The sequence below is a fragment of the Pygoscelis adeliae genome, unplaced genomic scaffold, assembly GCF_000699105.1.
Source record: "Pygoscelis adeliae isolate BGI_AS28 unplaced genomic scaffold, ASM69910v1 Scaffold108, whole genome shotgun sequence".
NCBI classification, from domain to species: domain Eukaryota; kingdom Metazoa; phylum Chordata; class Aves; order Sphenisciformes; family Spheniscidae; genus Pygoscelis; species Pygoscelis adeliae.
In genome coordinates, this window is record NW_008825498.1 from 2,757,645 (window position 1) to 2,781,560 (window position 23,916).

General features: G+C 37.7%; 1 protein-coding gene across 1 annotated transcript in view; it reads right to left on the reverse strand.

Moving 5' to 3' along the window:
* Positions 1-23,388, reverse strand: part of UBE2V2 (ubiquitin-conjugating enzyme E2 variant 2) — a 31,960-nt gene extending 8,572 nt beyond the window's left edge. Inside the window, exons 1-3 of the mRNA XM_009331402.1 lie at positions 23,331-23,388; positions 5,542-5,687; positions 2,167-2,292 (exon numbers count right to left, since the gene is read on the reverse strand). Of these exons, the coding sequence (XP_009329677.1) occupies positions 2,167-2,292; positions 5,542-5,687; positions 23,331-23,382 (324 nt within the window). The 5' untranslated portion in view covers positions 23,383-23,388. The remainder of the gene's footprint in view (positions 1-2,166; positions 2,293-5,541; positions 5,688-23,330) is intronic.
* Positions 23,389-23,916: the final 528 nt, after the last annotated feature.

Here is a 23,916-nt window from a genome sequence, read left to right on the forward strand (position 1 = left end):
CATGAGCCAGCCATGTGCGCTCGCAGCCCAGAAGGCCAATCGTATCTTGGGCTGCATCAAAAGAAGCGTGGCCAGCAGGTCGAGGGAGGGGATTCTGCCCCTCTACTCTGCTCTGGGGAGACCCCACCTGGAGTACTGCGTCCAGCTCTGGAGCCCTCAGCATAAGAAAGACACGGACCTGTTGGAGCGGGTCCAGAGGAGGGCCACAAAAATGATCAGGGGGATGGAACACCTCTCCTGTGAAGAAAGGCTGAGAGAGTTGGGGTTGTTCAGCCTAGAGAAGAGAAGGCTTTGGGGAGACCTTATTGCAGCCTATCAGTACTTCAAGGGGGCTTATAAAAAAGATGGCAGCAAACTCTTGAGCAGGGCCTGTTGTGACAGGACAAAGGGGAATGGCTTTAAACTAAAGGGGGGGTAGATTGAGAGTAGAGATAAGGAAGAAATGTTTTACGCTGAGGGTGGTGAAGTACTAGAACAGGTTGCCCAGAGAGGTGGTGGATGCCCCATCCCTGGAAACATTCAAGGTCAGGTTTGACGGGGCTCTGAGCAGCCAGATCTAGTTGAAGATGTCCTGCTCATTGCAGGGGGTTGGACTAGATGACCTTTAGAGGTCCCTTCCAACCCAAACTATTCCATGATTCTATGATTTCCTGTCACAGTATTCACCCCATTCCTCAGCAAGCTGAGGGAGTGTAGACTTCTCCAAACAAAAGCTCAAGCCAACTGACTCGGTAAACAGTAGCCTGAAGGCTCTGCAGGTATGAGATTCTGCTTCCAGAAACCAACACCTATACTCTCAGGCATGCACAGATGAAGCAACGAGGGCATACTTCTTTACTTCTTCAGAATAATACATGTTACTAGGGAGAGGTATGAAAATAATATTATAAACATACCAAAAGCTCTGCTGCATTCCAGATTGGCAGCTTTTGCTAGTCACAGCCTCTTAATAAACATATATACTTAGGCCACAAGCCACAGTTGCGATGAAGGGCAACAGCTGGTTTGTAGATAGCAATTTTAGTAAGATCTTCAGGTAGAGTAAAGTCATTGGCTACACAGGAAGTACTTTCAAATTAATTTTAGATTATTTCTAAAGTGGTAGCACACTGGCTTTGGATGACCAAACAGTACACTATCCTACCACCTACAACAACTCAAACAAACTCTTAAGAATCTCTCCCTTCTCTACAGTCATTGGGATACTTAAGCTTCACATTTCAGTACTGTTAATTACACAAATGCAAGTCCATCTTTCTTTTAAATCTTGCAAATTATTTAAAATCCAAAGATGTTCTCTGACTCACCTCTAAGTATTACCTTAACCCAATTACTTTGCATTCACTAGAGACAAACATACACACAGACAAGTGTGAAATATTTTTGTGTTATACACATATACCACTGTAAATGCAAGGCAGCTCACATCTCTCTTCACTGAGCAATGGGGTACCTCAGAGTTATTCACAGGACTAAAGTACCTAGTGAATAAAGGCATAACGAACTTGCTTGAGCTGCTGCCATTGCTCATGTACGTGAACTCATCCCACCCTAAGTGCAGGATCAGTGAAAGTAACTTACTGCAAATTGATCTTTAAAATGAAAGTGATTACCATCTATATCAAAAGACCTTAAGGCTGAAGCTCACAATCACTTTGGATTTGAATAAACCCATTAAAAAGAAAATAAGAGTTTAAATACATCGGTTCATTATAGGTGAGTTACTACATCCTGAGTGAGACTCATCAGGAATAACCTCCATTTTCAATTAATGGAAACATCAGATAGTTTGTAGTACTCCTGTCACAACATTAATCTAATCCCCTTTTATAAGAGTATTACAAGGGAAATACCTACACATGGCTTAAACACTTATTTTTTTCTGTTCAGGGCTAAAATCTTCAGCTTCATTTAAAAGAAGCAACTGTTTCAATACTATAAATAATGCTCGTCTCATTGATAAACCACTAAGAACCACTAACATATTGTAAATACCTAAAGATTTGAAGTAATAGGCAACCAAAATTTGATTTAAACCAAGTACTTATACTGTAAAATTTAAATATGAAAGCAATGTCCAACATGCATATTCCTCACCTGGGTTTTTCACAGAAATAATTTATAGTACAGATTAACAACATGGTTGATCTTACCATTTCAACTTACCATTCCATTGGAATTATTTATTCCGTTCATATTAATTTTAGTTACAAATCTAACTGTAGGAGGTGCTTCTGGATATTTAGGTCCACACTCTACTTTCAGACTGTATATTCTGTTTTCATAGTTTGTCTAGAAAGCAAAAAGACAGACTAATGCATCTTACTGAAAGCTGAATATTGATAAAAAAAACAAAGCAAAGGTAAGAGGAATAAAGATGAAGAAGTATGAAATAATTATAAATCTGTTAATATTATGTACCAGATGATGGTCTTGGATTACTGATTGATATTCCACTGTTTTGGTTATATCGATTACTTGATGGATATGTATGAATTACACTACTGATTGACTGTACCATACAAAAGTTTTAACAGAATGAAGTTCTTTTTTTAATTCGCATTTACTCTTATCCCTCCTACCCACCTGCATTCCCAAAACAACTTTGGCGTGGTAGGGGGCTGAGACAAAATCAATAGTCTTTAGGAAAATTACCGCTTTCCCGTGTAAAAAAAAAAATACCTAACACTGCAGAAAAGTTGGGAATGGGGAAAGACAAAGATGCCAATAACCCAACAGCTAAGACACAACCTAGAACAAGATGAAAATAGTATTTGCAAAAAACATATTCTAGAAGTAATTAACACTCCAGAAGATATCTAAGACTTCCCCAGCTGAGGATTGCTTGGTTTTCTAGAGGATTTATAAACTTTGGACAGTAAGGTGACAGCTAGTTTGCAGAAGACATCAGTCCAAAGTGACCATGGAACAGATCATTCTAAGTGCAAATGTATTTTGAGAAAGTCCAATTAGAAATGAATATGGTTTTATCTTTTTTTTAATCTTGTCAAGTAGGCCATGCATAATAAAAAGTGTCAGTGGCTCTGCTGGTCACTGATGTACGTGCCTCTGCGCTCCAAAAGGAAGATAAACCCAGTTTCTACACCTGTCTTTCCATTGGCACAACAGATACAGCTAACATGAACCCAAAGCAGTAACATGCCTCTGAACTTTCCAGAAGTATCACCTTTAAGCTGTTCTGCATCAGCCAGCTGTCACTCTCTCCAAGTAGAAGTATCAACCACGCAGCCAAGTTACCAAATGACAGTCCACTCTGTGGTCAATTAAAAGGCAGAGTGGAAATCGGACTACTGAAGCACCCTAACTGTGCCCTTTAATTTCAAGAAGCCACAGAGACTAAGCAGCAAGTGGGTCAGAAAGAAACAAGGTAAAGCAGGACATTCGTTGTCAGAAAAAAGGTTTTCTATTATTCTTTCCCATTAAAAGCTAAAGGCCCAGTAAAAGTAATCTTGTCCTGCTACAGGTGACATAGCTGCTACCACACAGTAACAAGAATTCTCATTATTCACTCAGATAAAACAATTTACTTCCCCAGAGAGGAATGCTGTCAGTTATAGTGGAAATAGGCCAAAATGTATATACACTGCTCACAACTCTGAAAAATCCTAAGAATGGCACTCATTCTCATTACCTTATTCCTACCCAGGTGGCTTCTCAATTTTGCTCAGTTTTTCAAGTCACTGTTTTACTGCAAGCCAAGCATCCCTGGCTAGCTCCCCCCCACCCCCCAAAAAAAAAATTTTTTTCAGGATCAGAAAAATGTTTCCTTTAATCCAAAACAAATCTTCCCCTCCCCCCTTCGTGTTGGTTCACCCTTCAAATGAAGCAAGAAAAAAATTGATAAGCAATTTTTGCACGGCTCTAGAGAAGCCACATATGTGAAGAAATTCATGATGTGGACAGTATTAGCAACTTTCTCTGTGTTCTGTCTAACTGCACACTGTCTACATAACTCAACCAATTCCAAAAACACTCACCATCTACAAACTCTGAAACTGGACATGCAGTTCTTCTCATCAAGGTACCGCCACTGGCTTGGGAGCTGGTGGCTTTCACTTTCTACAGTCACCATGTACTGCAAGTCATTATATCAGCAAGACTGCACGTCCCTGAAATGGCCTAAAATATTACTTGCATGCACTCTTTCATAAAGAAAATAAAATGACAGCAATATAAATTGACCAGAATTACAAGTGCATCCCAGGTTTGGGGTTTTTTAATTTTTTTTTAAAACATATGTGTTCCTACATAATAATCACTCCCTTCAAAGAGGTCTTAAGAGTCTACCTTAGGTTGAACCAGAAACCAGGCACAGGCAGTTCTGGAGGCTGTTTGGAGAGTCAGGGAGACACTACTTTTGTCAGCTCCCATTTGTAAGTTCTTTTCAGAACCCATAAGACTACAAACTTTCTTCAAAATGTATTCAAACACTGTGATTCCACAGAAGCTAGTATCCAAAGCATAACATCATTACGCTTATTGGTAATGGTATTTAATTGGTTCTCTCTCAAATGCATCCAAATCTTAGGAGCTCAGCACAATTATGCAGATGTTCAAAACAGTCTGCTGCAAGTTACAACTAACTCTGACTTCCAAACGGAGCCTGAATTGCACTGAATCTAACTCTGGAACTCTTACTACTCTGGAAGACATTATTTTCACTGAGGCCAATTTCTGATCTCAGTTCTTGTCTTGGATAGTTCTTCCAATAAGCCCTGCAGCACTGAAGGACACACAAGATAGTAACCTCATGTTAGCAGTGAAAAACATATGCTAACTTAGAGGTACTTGAAGTATACTCATTTAAAGTTGTCATTTACACAGTGATCTTTTGTATCATACTGTAACTCACCAGAAAGCATGCACAAAAGTTACACGTCAAGTAAAGATGTGTCTGCTCATATCTGATGAGCCTGATACTCAGACACTAGAGATGATTACATCTCTTGCAGGTTTTATCAGTCTAGATGACATTCTACAGAACTTAAAAAGGTCAGAAGAATTTGAAATTTGTATAGGTATTTTATCTTATTAGAGGTAATTAAAAACTGCTTGGTCTTTAGGCATGATTCAACTGAACTGCATAAAGTGCTATACTGGAAGACTTTGATAAAAGCTGTGAAAGTTGAAAATATATTGTCAGTTTGCTACAGAATTGAAATTACTAGGCACATACGATAAACGGTGGAAAGACAGTTACCCTGTTTACTGTACTATCACTGTACAGTTATGTGCAGTCATGATGGAAATACAGACTGAGTATATTCCTAACTCAGTAATAGGTCTCAAATCACAACTGGCTTATACAGACAGCTGCAGAAACATGTACTAGGGGAGACTAGACTGAAAACACTTACTAACACGCCAGGAAGTGATGAATTGTAACATGAATACACAGTGTTTCTACAACTTCATACATTCAGTTTTAACTAATTCCTTTACACTGTAGCAAAGTAACCTTTTTGTGCACTTTGTATTGTCTACAAACTTAAGAAAAACGTTTTAATTCATCACACTTACCCTTGGTGGCCCAATAATCATTCCTGTCCATCTGGTGAGTGTCATATCTTCGTCATCTTCAAGGCCCCAGCTTACTGTACCATCACCTACTCCCTTCTGCCCTTCTTCAAGTTCTTCCAACAAGCGAAAATTACGAGGTACTTTAACTAGAGAAAAGTGAAGAATGTAATTAATACTGCTCACATTAAGGAAAAGGTAAACAATTTATTGCTTTTATGTGTTATGCACTAGCAAATACTGAATATACTTTCAAAGCTAAACAAATATTTCCTGCGCAAATTTATTTAGCACTCAAATTGTTTTGAAGCAACTAACCACTTCACTGGAAGCTAGTTACTACCAAGTGATAGCAATACAAACTATAAAAGGGAAAATGAGAGCGCCCTCTCTAGTTTGAGATGGCTTAATTCAGGTTCTCTTTCCCAAGCACAGTACTGTTTAGAGCAAGTACATTTCAAACTCAATTCACTGTCTCTCAAGTTCTACTCAACTAGAATCCACATAAAATTGATATGGCAAATTCCCTCAAAAAATAATTAAAGAATGCAACATTTAACACAAATTATCTTAATAAATGTAAACTGTAAGAGAAAGATTGAAACATTTTCACTTTATTTCATTTGATTAAAAAAAACATTAAAACATTAAAAAACACTTTAATATCTGAAAACAAATTAAAAAAAAACAAGTCTTTTTTAATCTAGTGATTATTATTCCCGCTTAACACAGGAAAAAAAATAAGAAGCACAGAAACACTGATTAAGTTGTTGAAGAGAGATAATGACATATTCACAGAAGAATATGAAGATGTACTGCCTCTAAAGAGAGCCAAGTAATATTCACTTACTGAACTATAATTACTGGATTTTGATTGTTATACATGAAAACAGACAGATATTGATAGATGTTAAACAAGTGGATGTTTAATTGCTTTACAGCACATAAGCTAAAATGGTATTTCAGCACTGATGTAGGGAACAAAGCTAATTAACACTTGTGCATGCAATCATAGTATGCTTTCATCGTCAAATAAAATATGCACAATGATGTTGTAGCAATATTACAATACAATAAAACTTCAATTTTCTTTTAGCTGCTTATAGCTATGTATTTTTTTTCTTATAGCTACTTACAGCAATAGTGTTTTCCATGATTTTTACTACAGATCCTTTCTTGTACTGGAAGAATCCAGGTACTCAATAAAACTAAAAGTCTAAGACTGGGTACGTACAAAGTTGTTAGCAAGGAATACATACTATGCAAGTTTGAAAAAGACAAGGATCAAAGAAAACTGTTTTTCGTATCAGTTATTTAGTCACTGGGATTTCAGGTTTTACATTACCCTAGTCTGTATTCCAAATGGTCTTTATGCAAAAAATTAAGACCAATAGTATACAATATGATTATTTAGTTAATACATATGCATATGGACCAGTATAAACATACCCTTCAGCAACTATTCAAATAGCTTATCTTGCATAACTACGGTTTCCCCTAACTGTGTTTAATTTTTTTTTTTTTCCAAATAATACAGACTAGGGAGAGGCTCCTAAAAATTGAGAAACGATTGTCTGCAAGTTCTCCAAATTCCCAGGAAAAAGCATTAAGAGTATAGTATGAGGACAGTGCAAGGAAATTAAATCACTCATGTATGGCCTCACCTTCCTTCCTGCTTTGGTATTGCCACTCATCTGAGCCCATAATGAGCTACTTCAGCTTGCTAGCTGAGCAGAAAATTATACATTTTGGTTAGTCTCCTGACAACTTAACAAACCAGCCCAGCTCACAGAGAGATCTGACAAGTACCAGCATGAAAGTGCAGCCATGGCCACAAAAACTCAGATAACCTTGATGTAAAACCATGTTTTAATGGAGTTAAACTACTCTGGAAGCTTATTTTCACAGATGAGAGTTCACATACGATTACCTGAAAGTACTAGCACAGTACATCAAGGAGCAGATCATTTCTCAATACTTTAGCATAGATCCTTTTAAAAAGCTTCATTGAAATTCATTTGCCCATTCCTCTGATCCCCCCCGACTATGTGTGTGTGTATATATATATATGTAACATCAGATCTGTATATTTACATATCTAATTCAGACTAGGGATGAGAACTGACAATCACGCTTCTATCACATTATAGACCACAAGGTTTTTACTTTTGCTCCAGATTCATAAATGCTCGGGAACAAAGTCTGCCAGTAAAAGGTTAATGCTAACCTTAAAAAAAAAAAAAAAAGAAAAAATTAAACCAGCAGAATAAACTTATACTAAACTTCTTGTTTTGCATCACATGACTGAATAGCTTCTCAATGGTACATGGCACCTCAAACAAACAAAAAAACCCAAACAAACTCACAAACAACCCCCATCCCCCAAACCCATGTACTTTAGCATCCAATCATTATCTTAGACTTCTCCAGTGGCTTAAATCCACCATTTCTCAGAATTCTTGCTCTGACTGCCTAACTTTGGATTTACAGTTTACCTCTTAAAAAAGCACATACAAGATGGTAGCAAACAGGCTTTAAGTTTATTTCTGATCACCAGCTATCACCTTTCAGCGCAGCTGAGATGACCCAACTGCTCATTGCCAGGAAAAGAGGTTCCATGGCTTCTCCCAAAACTCTGTTGCTCTTGCACTAACCAGGCTCATCTGTTAGCCAAACTAGCACACTAATTCAGCTACAAGCTGTTTTTCCTTTACGCAAAAATCAAATCCAACCAGTTAATCAACTGAATTGACTCAGGAAGAAAGATGAAGAAATGCCAGAGCTGACTGCTGTGTCTTTCAGCACCTTCCTTTGCAAAATCACGGGTGTGGGGATGAGGGAGCTTTTTGTGGCAAAAAGCCATTGGACTGGCTCAGTTGTACCATAAAATAGTACTCAAAAACACAAAACTGTAGGAGATGACAGTTACTAGGAAATAACAACCCCTTATGACTAACCATCCTGTGCTCATCACATTTTTTCCACTACCTTGTCTGTGCTCACTAGTTCCCCTACCTGCCCAAGGGGAGCAGTGAAGGACTTGGGAAACCTCCAGAAAATAATTTAGATCTGCTCTGAAAAGAGACAAAAACATCTGACAGCAAGTGCCAGGCTCCTGCACTAACATTCCTATCAGCGCTAGAACTAGATAGCAAAACACTGCTCTGAAGTTAAAAATAAGAGTCAAAACACCTTAGTGTTTAAAACAAACAAACAAGCAAAAAAAAACCCACACCACACCACCCTACTGAGATTCCAACCCATTAAAAAATTCCCAGAAAAAAAAGATGTTAGTTCTCAACTAAAACTGGACCAAAGGTACATTCAAACAGGTTCTCTTTCAGAACGTTACACAGTCCTACAACATTTGGGTTGGTGTCACCAGAAATGATTGTATAAATTAAGATAAAACCACTATTTCATAAGAGCACTTCTATACTTAAGGTACTTAGTTCACTTCCACAAACATATTCTATTACTTTATGAGTTCATAGAAAATGCACAAGATCTTTCTTTTTATGCAATCCTATATTTAAGATTTGGACAACAACCTTTCCCATCCTATTTCCAAAGAGATACACTGATTTGTCAACTGACATCAGAGGGGCAGAGCAACAAGCTGTGCACATCTTAATTATGAATGTCTACTAGAGCTTTTCGCAACAAAGGATTACCAGGTCACTATTTCCTAGCTTGCAAAAAAACCAAACCAAAACAAAACCACCCACTAAATTTCTTCTATATCCCTGGCATATATGATAAATGTTTTATCCTCAATACTTCAAACTTCAATTGAAATCACTACTGAATGTCTTATTAGAAAACCATTGTTGATAGATTTCTGACAAGTGACACAGAATACTTTAAAAATTAACACAGTGGATAAAAAAAACAACACAAAAAACAATAAAACACCTTACCTTTATAATTACAGTCTTAGAAACTACCAGCAAAATGAACTGGAATTAAATGCTAATGCTGTCCTGAGCGTCCACTCATGCACTCACACACATTACTGCACTCCACATGTTTACTTTGATCATGCTGTAACCTTTACATAATAGAAATCTACCTAGCTTGAAGAACAGAATACATGTACAAGATTGCACCTTCTTGCCAGTAGAACAGCAGCAAGAACTTCTATCTAGGAAATCAGGTAATGACAGTCTGCATCTTTTGGAAATTAAGTTTGCTCCTCGTATAAAGTAAAAAATTCTTGTTGGTCTCACTATTTCACGTATTCCAGAAGGCACAATATAAATTGTATGTTAATGGTGCGTACACAACTTGCAGTTTTGTCTCTAATCCAGACAATACAATTCATCAAATACTTGCTAAAAACTTTGAAATATTGCTTGACGGAATCTGAATAAGAATCAGTATTTCATTTACAGAATTTGGACAGTGAAACAACATCCTTCTGTTTGCAGCTCATAAGCAATAGGAAATTACAGAAACCAACCCCATTCTTCAGCTGACTACCAGACCTCAGGTGTACCTTCTGGAACAAGTAGTGGCAATTGAAGAGAGAAATGCCTCTAGCCTTTCACTACCATGGGTCTGCCAAATATCGTTCTCCCCAATTCCACTTGCTGATGGGACCACTAACCTGCTTCAGACAAGCGCAGACAGGTTGTTTTTACTCCCTCTAACAGGCATCCCTCAGCTAAAACCTCTCGCTTCCAAGTGAAGGGGATTAAAGCAGTCATGCAATTTTATCACTGGCAGCGCTGTGGGAGTGGTAAACTCCACTCAATAGGCTGTGATTAACAGCTAGGTACAGCACTGCATCCAGCACAGCTATTTGCAATGATGGACTATGGCTCTCCATGTGAAAATACAGCTGGATTCATCAAGATTAAAAAACAAAACAAAGGCAACCTCCCCCCAAACGTCTTTTCAGTTTATCTGCAAAGCTTACCTCGCTACGTATTTTACAAATACCTCCTGACCCCCCCAAAACCATACACAGGAACTGTCAAACAGTATTTACCAAGATTTCACAGAGTTGAAGTAAACATATTTCACTTAAGCAAACAAACAAAACAACACCCACTCATGCTTACATATACCAATAAATTTAATTTAGAAGTTTAATCACGAAACTGGACTACAGAAACTGGTACCTATTAGAAATCCATGAAATTAACAGTTAATTTAATACCTTGGAACAATGAGAAAAGAATAAAAGCAGAATCAGTAAATAAAGACTTAAAGCAGGAGGGTCTACTTTCACACATACAGAGCTACTTCAGACACCACATTCTAAACCACCAAATTAACAGAAGCAAGAAGTACGCTATCCAACAGGACAAGTTCGAAAAGAAGTTACAGCTATGTTTCATGCAGAATCTGCATAACCTGAAAAAACATCAGGGAAAAAAAAAAGGAATCTTCAGTATCCTTTAGTAGGACCAACAACTTTCACTGGAGCAATAAAGGGCAATTGCCTGGATAGACCTGCTCTTGCTAGTATGTCAAGACACAGTTCCACAGTTGGCAATGCCAGATCACCCACTGGTACAGAGATTTAATCAGCATCAAGACAGAACACACAATCGCACTTATGTCAAATTTGACAGAGCACACTGGCTACACTAACTCACATTCTTAAACAATTCACATGGACACACTCCTTCAAATACAGTTGGGAGTCCAAGCTCCCTGCACATCAAATGATTCTTTGCCATGTAACAGGCAAGAGTGGGATAACCTACACTCTACTCTTCCCCCTGCCGCTTATAAAAAGGAGCCATAACCCTAATTTTTCATAGATTGGCTCAGAGCCTAAAGTGTGAGGTTTTCTGTTATATCCAAAACTGTTTTTTATAATAATTGTCTATTACAATACCCTTACCAACATTCAGTTTCTCTTAAAATCCTCCTTAGCTCTTGGCTTCAATCACTCCTCTAAGTGACATCCATACCAGGAGCCTTTTACCATAGTTATACCAGCATACCCCATACTGCCAGCACACTCCCCAACGCAGCTATAAAAACAAACCTTAATATGGACCCAGGAACAAGTTATATCAGTAAATTATACATTAACACAGCTAGGATACTGTCAGGGATGCTATTCTGCCTGACTGAGATAGCTATGTCAGGAAAAGTCTGTAGTATGAACAATTTTGAATGTATGAGTTATCTTCTGCCCATTGACTTCCAGCTAACGGAAACTGAAAAAATACGTATAGCTTGGTAACAAAAACTCTGAAACCCCATTTAACAGCCTCAGGCTGGCAGAAAAATAAGTATTTTTAATGACAGGGAAGGGGAGAGGGATATCAGGCTTGCAATTTCTAAGCCATAATACAAATTCTCCTGGGGGAGGGAGGGGAAGAAATAAAAAATTCCAAAGAGAAACACATAGAAAATATCAGGTTCCTTTCAGCCTGAACAATTCAGAAGTCATCTTGCTCTGGACAAAATAAAGCAAGAAACTGAAATACTGTACTAACAACACACCACACACCCACAAAAAGAACATAAACAACCAAAGCCTTAAATAGGCCCTGAAATGGGCAATAGATAAAAAAAAGAGAGGAAAGAGGGCTAGGGCATGTGAAATGCTAACATATTCTATTCTGGCTGCAAAAAATATTCATGTAGAATTAAATTTCTGGAAGACACTCTTCTCTGAAAAAAAACTATTTTTTAAAAAACATGATCTATATTTTTGTCTGCCAGTTACCCTGCTCACATCACATACTCTTTTGCCTAGTAAAATATTCTGTGAATACACACAAAAAAAATAGCTGACTTACTATCAGGAACCTACTGTCAAGAAGTATTACCGGGTTTACTGTAATTACACTGTAATTATCTGAGGTTGATCACAGTAACCTGGCTCCAAAAACAAAAAGTATTTCTAGTAACTTGCCTATTAACGAAGTTGGATATGGGCATTGTCTGCAAAAGAACTCCATCACTACCGTTAGTAGCGGAATGCAGCGATTCAATAGTGAACTTTTTTTTTTGCTTTAAATCAAGAATGTTACTACACACATAGTAAAAGCACTGTTTCCAATAACCAAGAAAACATGATTCTTGTTTAAGGCAAATAGACATTTTCAGTGAAAAGCAATACATTTTTTTCCAGTAACTACAAAAGCATCCAGTTGCTGCTGCGGAACTCAATCTGTGAATCAACCCAACCAAGCGCTGCCGAATGTACAGTGAGCCTGCACTGAGAAAACTGTACCTTCATTAAACAGGTTTGACACATCTTGATATTTCTGTTAATTGAAACTTCTGCTTTCTTAGAATTACGGGTACATCCCACTTCTTTGAACTGCTTTCCAACCAAGTTTTGATACACTTCAGTAAAACTCAAATTCATAATTTTGTATATCAGTAGTATTCATAAAGCTGCATTTACTATACACTGTTTTTCTCTACTTTCCTTCAGCAAGTATGTCCCAAAGCAATGAAATTCTGGGCAATAGAATATTCTGCATCAACAGTTTTGAGTTTAAATTGGGAAAATACGATGTTAACTTAAATGGTGGAATGAAGGTATTTAGCAGCAATATGTGGCCTGTACACATTAATCAGGATGGTGAATAAAGTACTAAGCAATTCTAGCATGTATGGATGAAACATACATATAATGCAAGTATAATATTTTCCATAGGAACATCCCAGTCATCACTGATTTTGTCACATAAAACCAAACAGATGCATTTCTATCAATGATAACAGAATACAGAAGGATTTTATTAAAGCCACTCAGTACAGATAAATGACATAAAAAGACAACAGATAACAGAGACCCCAGAGCACACTCTGCCTTCCAAAATTAATCATGGGCAACCCCTCAAAAACAACAGTGACCTTGAATGCTTTCTTCTCCATTTTGCTAGTGTCTAAAGTATGCATTGTGTCAGATCGATTGAACAGTGTCTTGTCATTACTGTCTGCAACTGGCAAAGCTGTAAGCAACAGCAGTTTAGATCTGCAGACTCATGAAGACTAACCTAAGCTTACCTGTGGAAAATTTCTAGGAATAAAGTTCTAGAAGAAAAACAAGTCTGACATAATCAGGTAAAAATCCATTTCCATGTAAAATGAAATTATTCATCCCAAAAGAAACAAACAAACAGAACAAGACAACTAACATTAGGAATTAATAAGAAGAGAGATGAGTAGCAGGGAAGTTTTCACAGCTCAAGTAAATAGATGTATATCAATGAACACGTATAGAGCAAAAGGCCATTTATTCAATATGTTCAACATTTATCATAATTTAGAGCCAGTTTTGCTACAATCCTAAACATCAGAAAACTGCCATTTTGCAAGAATTAAAGAAATCGCCTGTACTCAGCAGAGCTGGTAAGAACTGAATGGGCTATTCCACTTCTTTGCAGGACTAAAATTACATACATTTTTTTTTCCTATAAAACACAATATATTTGACTATGTAGGACCTCTGTAACTGGTTAACTTCTTTTGCTTTTTACAATATTTAAAACAAAAAAAAATTTGAAAGCACACAGGTTGGAAGACTTCAAGGAGGAGGTGCAATTCTAGGAATTCTTGAAGTTAAAGTATGCATTTCACCAGGTTTTGGCTTTTGGGTTTTTTTTTTTGTTTGTTTGTTTGTTTGTTTGTTTGTTTGTTTGTTTGTTTGTTTTAAGAAGATACATTTTAAGAAGATACATTACTTGCTGAAGAACATTTCCAAGTAGGAGCCAAGAAACAGTCACAGCAGTGTGAAGGTCATGAATCTTCATCTTAAAACCTACCTTTTGGTTAAAGCCAACTAAAGTAATATTCCTTTTCAGAATTACATTGGTGATAATTTCTATTCGTTTCACTTAAATGAAATCTTACATTTGTTGGTATCTTAATAGACACAGTTCAGAACTGAAGTTAGGCTGCGTGAAAGCAACTTCCATAGGAATTTCCTTTATATTTCAGCCTAGCCACAGCCAGAAACATTCTGTATACAGCTTATATTAAGAAGGCAGCTAATGAGAAACTATGTTAATACAGCAGAAGCCTCAGTCATTTATTGCAACCCAGCACGCACATTTTGGCTGAGGGGAAAAGGTCTGGAGGGGTGTAGGGTATTTAAATCTTTAGGGTAGGGCACAAACACTAGTGTTTAAAAAAAACAATTTCATTGAAATTGTAATTTCATTGAAGACAGAACATAAATTTACAGAAGCAGATTTTTTTCCCCTTACTTTCATTATGCATATTCATAACATTAAGACACTGTCAGTTATCTACTAGCAAAAATAATTGAAAATGATAAATTCTAAACAGACTATTTGCATGTTGACCTGTTTTTCAGTAGTAGTTCTAGTTGCACTGTGTTAAAATTTGCATTTAATACAACTTAAGCTGCTCTATTTCATACTTTGGGTTCAGCTGCCAAGTACAGTACAACAGGTCTTCAAAGGAAAACAGAACTTACTTTATACTTGCACGTTTAGGGGCAGGCAGACTACTAACTCGGAAAGGAAAGGCCGTAAGCACTACCACAGTAGTGGTCCGCTACCTGTCAGCTCCCACTTTCAAGGCTGAGCCCACCTCAGAAGCATTTGGTGGTATCCAATTCTCTCATTTACCTTTCACATACATCTTACCAGCTGCATTCGCAAAATAGAGAACGTAGTATATAGTGATGGACAGCCTCACAAGGAAGGAGAGGTGGTAATACCAGTTTTCCTCACAAGGCCCCAGCTTACATTTAATTTAAAAAAAGTGTATTTAGACACCAGAAAATCATAATAAAGCTTTCAATATATGAACAATATTGAAGTTTGTTTAGTTTGGGGGTGGGAAGGGAAGAAATTAATTTCTATAGATCTAGGCATTAGTAGTTGGGAAGTCATAAACACATATCTGATTTACAAACACAAGTTAAAATGGCTTAAACCACAAATCTTGATGCTGGAGTAACAGATCTCAGCATGTCAAAACTGCAAAAGCGACATCAGTTTATTCAATGTGTTTCAGTTGCTGTTGGTTTCACAGTAAGAATGACGAGACCTTGAACTTGAGTTCTCCAGCAGAGTGAGCATTCCAAATATATAACTTCACAGGAAAAAGTCTGTGCAATTTTAGGTTTTATTAATTATGTTTTTAAGTGTGAGAAATTACTAGCAGAACAAACAGCTCCATTACCAAGGCATCTTCACCTAACAAGTCCTCCCTTCTTTTCTCTTATCCTGCCTCTTAGGTAACCAGAAGGAAGTGAGCTAACTGCGCCTGGTAATTTTGAGTTCTACCGATTCTGTTCCATAATTCATTGGATTCTTTACTGAAGGCAGCCTTGTGGACAGGACTCTTCCTGTGATGGTCAGCGTCTTCCAGGAAAATATTCTGTTTCGTTTTTATTCACTTCTAACCATGCTCATGGCCCCTCCTCTCTCCCCTCCTTCCCTGCTCCCCGCTGTCACCCCTTTCCCCTTACTCACCTTTCTCAGAGACCAGCAGACAGGGAGACGTGGCTGCCATTAACTACCTGATTCATCAGAGCTGCTCCACCCTCTGAGCAGCGTCCATGGAGAAGCCATTTCTCACAAATCCCAGCAAGTTTTTTCCATTCTGCACCACCTCTCCTTACCAAGGTTCATGCCTCACTGAAAACCTCCATTCCCCATCCCCTGCAGTCCAACTTCCAAATGCCCTCTTCACTCTCCTGATTTTTTATATAGCAACAATACCCTAAACGTCCTAAAGTTGTACATGGTACAACACTAACAAAGTGTAAGAGCCATCTTACGTATGTCAGTGAGCAGAAGCACACAGAGTAGGTAAGACTGGATACGTGCACACAAACAATATAGTCCAGATCCAAGAGAAACTCCAGCTGGACTCAACTTTGTTAGCAAGGACGCAACAACAGGTACAGTTTGTTTCAGTCTATCTTTGCATTTTCATGCAAATACAATCATCTTGAGTACAGTTGCTGGCACTGAATTACTAATGATGCTCATATAAAGTGCACTAATGAAGAAGCTTGCTCCACTACAGATACAAATGTTGTTAGACTACAAAACTGTGAAGGCATAAGCAAGCTCTTAGTAAAAAAAATCCAAAGACCTTGAAAAGCTCCCACACAACAAGTTTCAAGTAATTAAAATACCTCATCGAAAAAAAGCCTCAAAAAATAGTTATCATACCAATAGAAAACTATAGTATAAAAAAACACTAGATTGCAGTCCTAAAAGAAAATTGTAAATTGCTTAAAACTAATTTTACAAATTTGCACCAGTATTAACAGCATAAATTTATCAGTCGATATATCTAAATGCGAGTTTTTTGTTATAAACAAGAGCATTGTTAACTCAGAGTTTAGTTATGTCAGACACTGCATGTCCACTTGTGCCTAACCGTAAAAAAAAACAAAACATACAGGAATTAAACAGTTAAGTCACTAAATAGTTCATCAATTGACATCCAGGCAGTTTTGGTGAAGGGCAGAAATGCATAGGCTGACTACGGTTTAAAAGTTAACTCTTTATAGGCAACCACTGAATGAAACACAGATGAGAGATTAAATGGCTCAACTATCTTCCCATATGTTTTAGTAAATGAAGTGATAGATTATAGGAAATGACACATTGTGATGCTTATCAGATTCAGAATTTTATTACTATTTCAATTTTGTACAAAACAGTGTAAGGCAGGAAGCCAGTAACGAGGGTTTAGAAAAGATACTTGTCACTTCAAAAACCACCAGCAATATTAACTGTGATTTAATAGTCCAAGGAATCAAGATTTTATCAGACAAATAAATCTTCCCAATTTCTCTTCTCAGAAGCTAACCCCCCCCCCCCCCGTTTAGTACAAATTAACTTCACTATTAAAAACAAAGCTATATAAAGGCAAGAGAGGCTAAAGGAAATGTATAATGGCAAATAGGCTCCATTTTTGAAAGTTTCATTTTAAATCTGAGATTGTGTTGGCAGAGAGGAAAAAGGATTTCAAATACATACTTTTTAAGTTATCTTTTAAAGTATGATGACATAAAAAAAATTGTTTCAGATGAAGGGACAGGAAAAGTGGGAGACTAGAGGAACCCAGCAAAGGCCAATATCTCGTCATGAAATGGCTTTCACAGGGTCTGCTTTAATAGTAAGAATACAATGTGTGACCCAGATAACAAGGGTAGCATCAAGGATTTAGTTTAGCAAAGCTGTAAAGCTCTCTAAAACGGGTTACGAGTCATTGATTACCAAACAGGTGTTCTAAGACTTGTGTGAAGGTCCTTTTCAACATGACTCAGCACCCGCACACAGTCCAAAACATAAAGATCCTTTACTGATGTAAAACAAATAATGTGATCCATTATTATTCTTTCAGTTATACACATAAGCATACACCTATGGATATAATCAGTAAATGTAGCAATCACCACATATTTAGTAACAAGAACTGCCATTAAATTATTTTCCTACATTATTTTTGTGACAGTCACATTTCAGCCTGCTTTTTCTATATGCCATGTCTCAGAAGTTCAAATTATTTAATATTTACATGATCATGTATTCCACTTCAGTGAGAAGAAAGCAAGTTTACCATTTCTTCCTTAAAAAAGTTCTAAATTATATGAATAAAACTGGACACTTTACTAAGACTATATTGGTATCCTGAGTAAAGGACACTATTTTTACAGGTATTGGGAAAAATGTTTTTGATTTACTCAAGTAAATTTCAAATGCACTTAACTATCCAGTTATGAATAGTCACAAATGCAATGAAAGGAAGTGATTTTTTCTTTGTACAGTTTAAATGTCTAATGCAACATTTTTTTTAAAAAGGGGATACTAAGCCTATCTAGATGTTAGAAATCGTTTTCTGACAATTTTTTTTTTTAGTCTAGTTGAAGCTTCTGATCCTTCTGAAATAAAGGATTAATTTAGAGCTCTGAAGTTCTAAGTGTTGAAGACACTTCCATTTGCTCCAAAATGCCAACTAGAAATGATTTAGTCACATACTTAAAGCACCGCACATTTTAGAGAAGGCTGTAAAACAGAAGCTCATGTTATTCAGAACCAGTCTGACAGCTTCACAATCATAAGATTTTGCACCGATGTACAGGTTTTATTCAAAATATTGTTTGAATTATATCTCATTCGTGTCTTCCAAAAGACAAATACAAAGAAAAACACTCTTTTGGGCAGGATAGCATATAGCAAAACCCTCCTGAGTACAGCTTAAATAAAGACTATTTTCAACGCTTTCCCAATAGCACCTTCTTGTCTTTCCACAACCTGCGCTGAGGTTCCCACAGGCTAGCTGAGACAGCAAGGCAGCAAAACCTGTGACACGAGGAGCTGAAGCTGATCTAGTACTTTACATAAAGTTTTGGTCAGGATGAAGTACAAGCTATAGTCTTTCCTAGACTAATAACATTCCTTTAACATATGAGAGTAGGGAGAGACTGAAGGGTCTGTCAACAAAATGAGGCCGAACAGTTTCACAGCATGTACTTAACGCTGCCTTTGGAAAAATCTTCCATAAGGCAAAACACAAACACTAACAAGTATGTATGCAATTCAACTCCACCAACTACTCATAAGACTTGGAAATCTAATTCTCACACATGAGAAGCCTTCTCATCCGTGCTTAGATTTATAGTATGGACCATCTGCCTCCAACTGCTGAAAGGCATATCTTCCTGAAACTGTGTGTGTTCTATCTTCGTCCAGGCTAAAATTTTCCAGGATCGTACAGAATAGTTTAGATAATGGGCTTTAATACTATGCCTGATAACATCCGTGAATTTCAAACAAACTCTTAAACAAATAGAAGATTACAAAGCAAGCCACTTTTTTATCTCAGAAGTAAGGTGTTCAGCCTGTGAGCATACACTTACACTGCTATTGTGGCAGGAAGATGTAAGTTGGGGCTTGTATTTAAAGACAGAGTTCTAAAAAACCAGCAACAAAGACAGGAAAATGGTACAGGCAAAGCTCCGAGAAGAAACAGAGTATCTTGCCTATATATGCCACAAAGTTGGAAAGAACTGATGGTCTATACAGAGTTTAAAAGTCATTTGTAAGCTAGATGGTTCTTAACCCAGTTGAAGCACATCTAAATTATTTGTGGCTTGCCAAGATGTTTTTAAGCAGGCAGAACAGTCACAGTTGCAATTCCTTGTGCACAGGACAGAAAAATGCCCCACACAAGAGCGCTTGCTGCCTCACAGAATACAGCATTTCACTTCTTTTGTTTTGTCTGATTACTTGCAGCTTCAGGAAGTCTGTGCTTACAGAGCTAACATTATAAATGCACAGAACAAGCTCCAAGGACTGTAAAATTCTAAACAGCTTTTAAACTGACTTCTTGGACAGGTTCTGGATAAGCAAACAATGTGATGGAGGCATAATAGAGAAAAGGGGAGGGAGTAATACATCGTTGAAGGTAAAACATACTAGATAAAAAATAGACAACTATTTCCTCCACAAGGAAAAAAATAGGGAGGAAACAGGCATCCAACAGGTCAGAGGAAAAGCAAAGCCTACCTGTCCTGAGTTTAACACACAAGTTTTCTCGACACAAAGCTTAAATTATACCATCTCCTGTACGGAAAAAATAGTCTTTAAAACATTACTTCTACATCCCACTTACAAATAAATTCCCTTATTACTCCTCTGAATGGCTCTTAATATCTAGGGAGTCTCCACACAGGGTATGGTGATCCATCAATCTCTATCCCACTAAGCACAGAACAGACAGACATCAGCTTGATTTAGAATGGAGAAGAGTTGCAAAGGATTTAAGGGAACGTATTACGAAACCCTATCTCACATTGTGGAATCTTTTTCAATGGAGGATTTTAGGGGGAAAAAAGCTTTAAAAACAAAACAAAAACAACAACAAAACCCCCAATCACCAGGAAAGATACAGTCAGTCCTTGCTTCACAGCGCAGGGAGTTAGACTGAATGCACTCAAGACCACTTCCAGCCCTTCATTTTTAATATCCGCTTCCTTACAGCTGCAGTCATGCACACTTAGAAAACCAAAGTTAAGAAAACAAGGCACTGACACTGAGCATTGTGCCATTTCTATTCAAAGAATCAATCACATATAAATTCAAAGGGAAAGATATTTTTGCATGGGCAACATAAGTCACATGAAGACAATTCATCCTTAAAGATCAGAATATCTGGAAATGAGAAGTATAGATTTTACAGATAAAACACGTTTGGGATCTAGCTCCTTCAAAGACATTAAGCACACTTTCAAAAAAGGTTGCTTGTGACTACATACTAGAAGTAAATCTGGAATTTCACATGTAACTGCTGACTGTTGATTTTTTCCCCCCTGAGTGCACAGTTTCAGCAAACCAAGGGGAATTTTCATTAACTTAGCCCTATTCACCCTCCCCCAAGCTACTGAAGCCCTTGGTTGAAGAGGAAGGAGACAAAAGCCTTTAGCAGCTCATAGTTAGAACACAGTATTAGACACTGCTGCCTTAATTCTCATCTTTTCACACATAAGTTCTAACCACTTAGTGACATGATCACTGCTTTTAGGAAACATTCACATTTTAGATAGATAGATCTATAACCTATACGTGTAAGGTAATCTTAAGTAAAACCCGAAGTATGGAAATGCAGAAATTAACTCCTGAGTTAACTCCTTTTAATGGTGTTATTGACTGGTTTCTTTTTCTCAAGTTACATAAGAGATTTTAAATGGTATGCTTTACTAAATTATAATTAAACATAGTTTCATGTTAGAAGAAATATCTTCTGCTCTGTATTTTCACAGAGATTAATAGAATGAATCTCCAGCTAACCGATATGAAATTGGCTGATTTATATCAGTAATAGCTGTTCTCTTCTTTAAAAAATTGACTTGTTTTTCGCCAGACCTCCAACAGTACCCACACAAACAACCTGCGTCCAGCTTCAAGCAGAAGGAGTTGCAGTATTGGAAGATTAATCAAACTGCAGCTTATGAATGTCCATTTCTAGGACATCCAATGTCTACATGTAAAATTAGTCAATACAGGTGATTTTAGAAAGCAGGTAAGATACTTATTCAACAACAATATAACGCTGACATACACAGTTTCTTTAGCACACATTAAAGAACAGCTGTTTTCAAACTAAATTATCTGTTGTTAAAGGCATGTAATTTTTATGTGACTGTTCAAAGAACTAGCAAGCCCAGGAAAGGAATTTCTGGGATAAAACTAGGACAGTTGACCTGAGTAGAAGTTTTGCGGTTGACTTCCTTGGGGCTAGAATTTCATTCCTGGATGTCATGCAACCAAAACATTCGTTTTTTCTGAAATAAATATGGATTAAGTTGAACTCTATAGCAAGAGCAGATTAAATTCACAGAGCTAGGTAGAATTAAATCTTATGTCTATAGCGGATCATTCCCTTCACTCCTCCACAAATGAGTATAACACAGCTTCCTGGCAGGAGCAGTTCTGGATGAAGTCTTAAAAATCTAAATTTCTGCATACTACGTGGAAAGAACAAAACAAACACACACTTCCCCCCCCCCCAATCTGTGCATATACCAATAAAAAGCCAACGGTATTTTCTCCACAGGAATAAGTATTTTGCTCTAGAAGCCCTGACTAATTTTCCCAGCAGTTCTGTTGATGATTCTGTCTGCTTGCTTCATTTTACTAAAATGATTTCACTTCTTGAACAATGCATACATGCAGTACTAGCACTTTACATTGTTTGGAGCAGATACATGTATAATTGGTTTTCTATATCTCCCACTTTTTTTGAACTTTAGGTGTGGCTATATTTCTGAGACAAAAATAACCATACTGAGTAAGTGCATATAGGAGACTTTAAAATATCACATGTAAGACTGTGAGAAGCATTTATAGCAGTAAAACTAAAAACAGTAAAAAAAAATTTCTTCTTATAGAGTTGAATGTTCTGTAGGAAGAAAATAGCTTTTTTTCTATATGAATTTTTCGTAACTGATATTCTACAATAGCCAGACTGAATGGACTGTGATGCCAAACGCCAATACTCAATATACATGACCTAAAACAATTTTACTTCCTGTGCATTACAGGAAATCTCAGGCCAGAGCCCAGACATAAGCAGAAGTCTTTGGGAGTTGCTGCATAATAAAACTAACAATAAAATCCTTTTAAACTTAGACACCAGGAAGTAAGTCAATAAATTTTAACAAAATAAAATGCAGTAATCCATAGCCAAGTAAATACTTAAGTTTCTCTAATATATCCATTCTAGCTCAGTTTATCATAGGCAATAAAGCATCTTTTTGGACTGCTCCTTCACAGAGTTGCAAGAGCTGCTCTATGCCCCAATTTGTTGCAACCTTTTCAGATTCCACTCCACAAATCCCACATCCCCAAAGTCACACTACCAAGTGGAGAGGACTCTCCCACCCCAAAAAATCCGCCCAAACGCTCCTCACAGAATCAACAGTAAGGTACCAAGACCAGTTTCAATACACAGAAGTTTCTTCTGTTTTGTTGTAGTCTCAATCCCTCAATGATCCAATGGATTGGGAGCAGAAATAAATTAGTGGCCAACGTTCAGCCTAGGCTGACCACCGAGGTCAATTCACTCTGTCCCGAGCTCTGTCAATGCCACTTATAAAGCGTCAGGGGTGAGAGAAGGAGAAACAAGGCCCTGAAGACTTCAGCTTTTTGTACTGGAGAGAGGTCTTTCTATATTTCAAGCCTCTCATGAAATGAAACTGAAACAGTATAACTGTGCTTCTTAAACTTCTGTATTTAGTACTTGAAGCAATATTCTTGTCCCTTTCTTTGCCTTCCACAATATTCTGCCATGCAAATGCTCAACACATGCTGTACTTGTTACTGATAAGGGATTCCTGGGATGACTTGCACCTCTTGGCCCTTCCATTTGCCTGCGAGAGAGACCATTTGGCTCCAATGGCTGTCTAGTGAAAGAGAGCAAGGTGCTTCACTCCTCTTCCCTACCGTATTGCAGTCACCACCAAACTGACGTACCTTTGCCCCAAAACATAACACAGGCCTGACCCCTTTTCCTCTCCATCAAGAGGGGAAAGAGATAATCCTTGATTTTAGATGCTACTATACCACGACTTCTACACTCACCAGACGGTACACTGGTACAAACCTTTAGCACAAGTCTTTAGCATTTGCACCAGGCTAGTGACATCTCCTCCCTTCCCGTTACGCACACGCATCTACCCATTCCTGTCTCTCAGCAGATAAAAGTCTTCTCTTCTCCAGCACCCCACTACATTCACTACGGAAACCGGAGCCCCTTCTCCCACCACCCACCCCTCAGGCCAGGCTCCCACAGGGGTGTCGCTGCCCTGCAGACGGCAGGGATCGCGCATGGAGCATAACCTGGCCCGGCGCCCCTGTACCTTCCCTTTTCCCCCTGCCAGAAGATACCTCCTCCCCACTC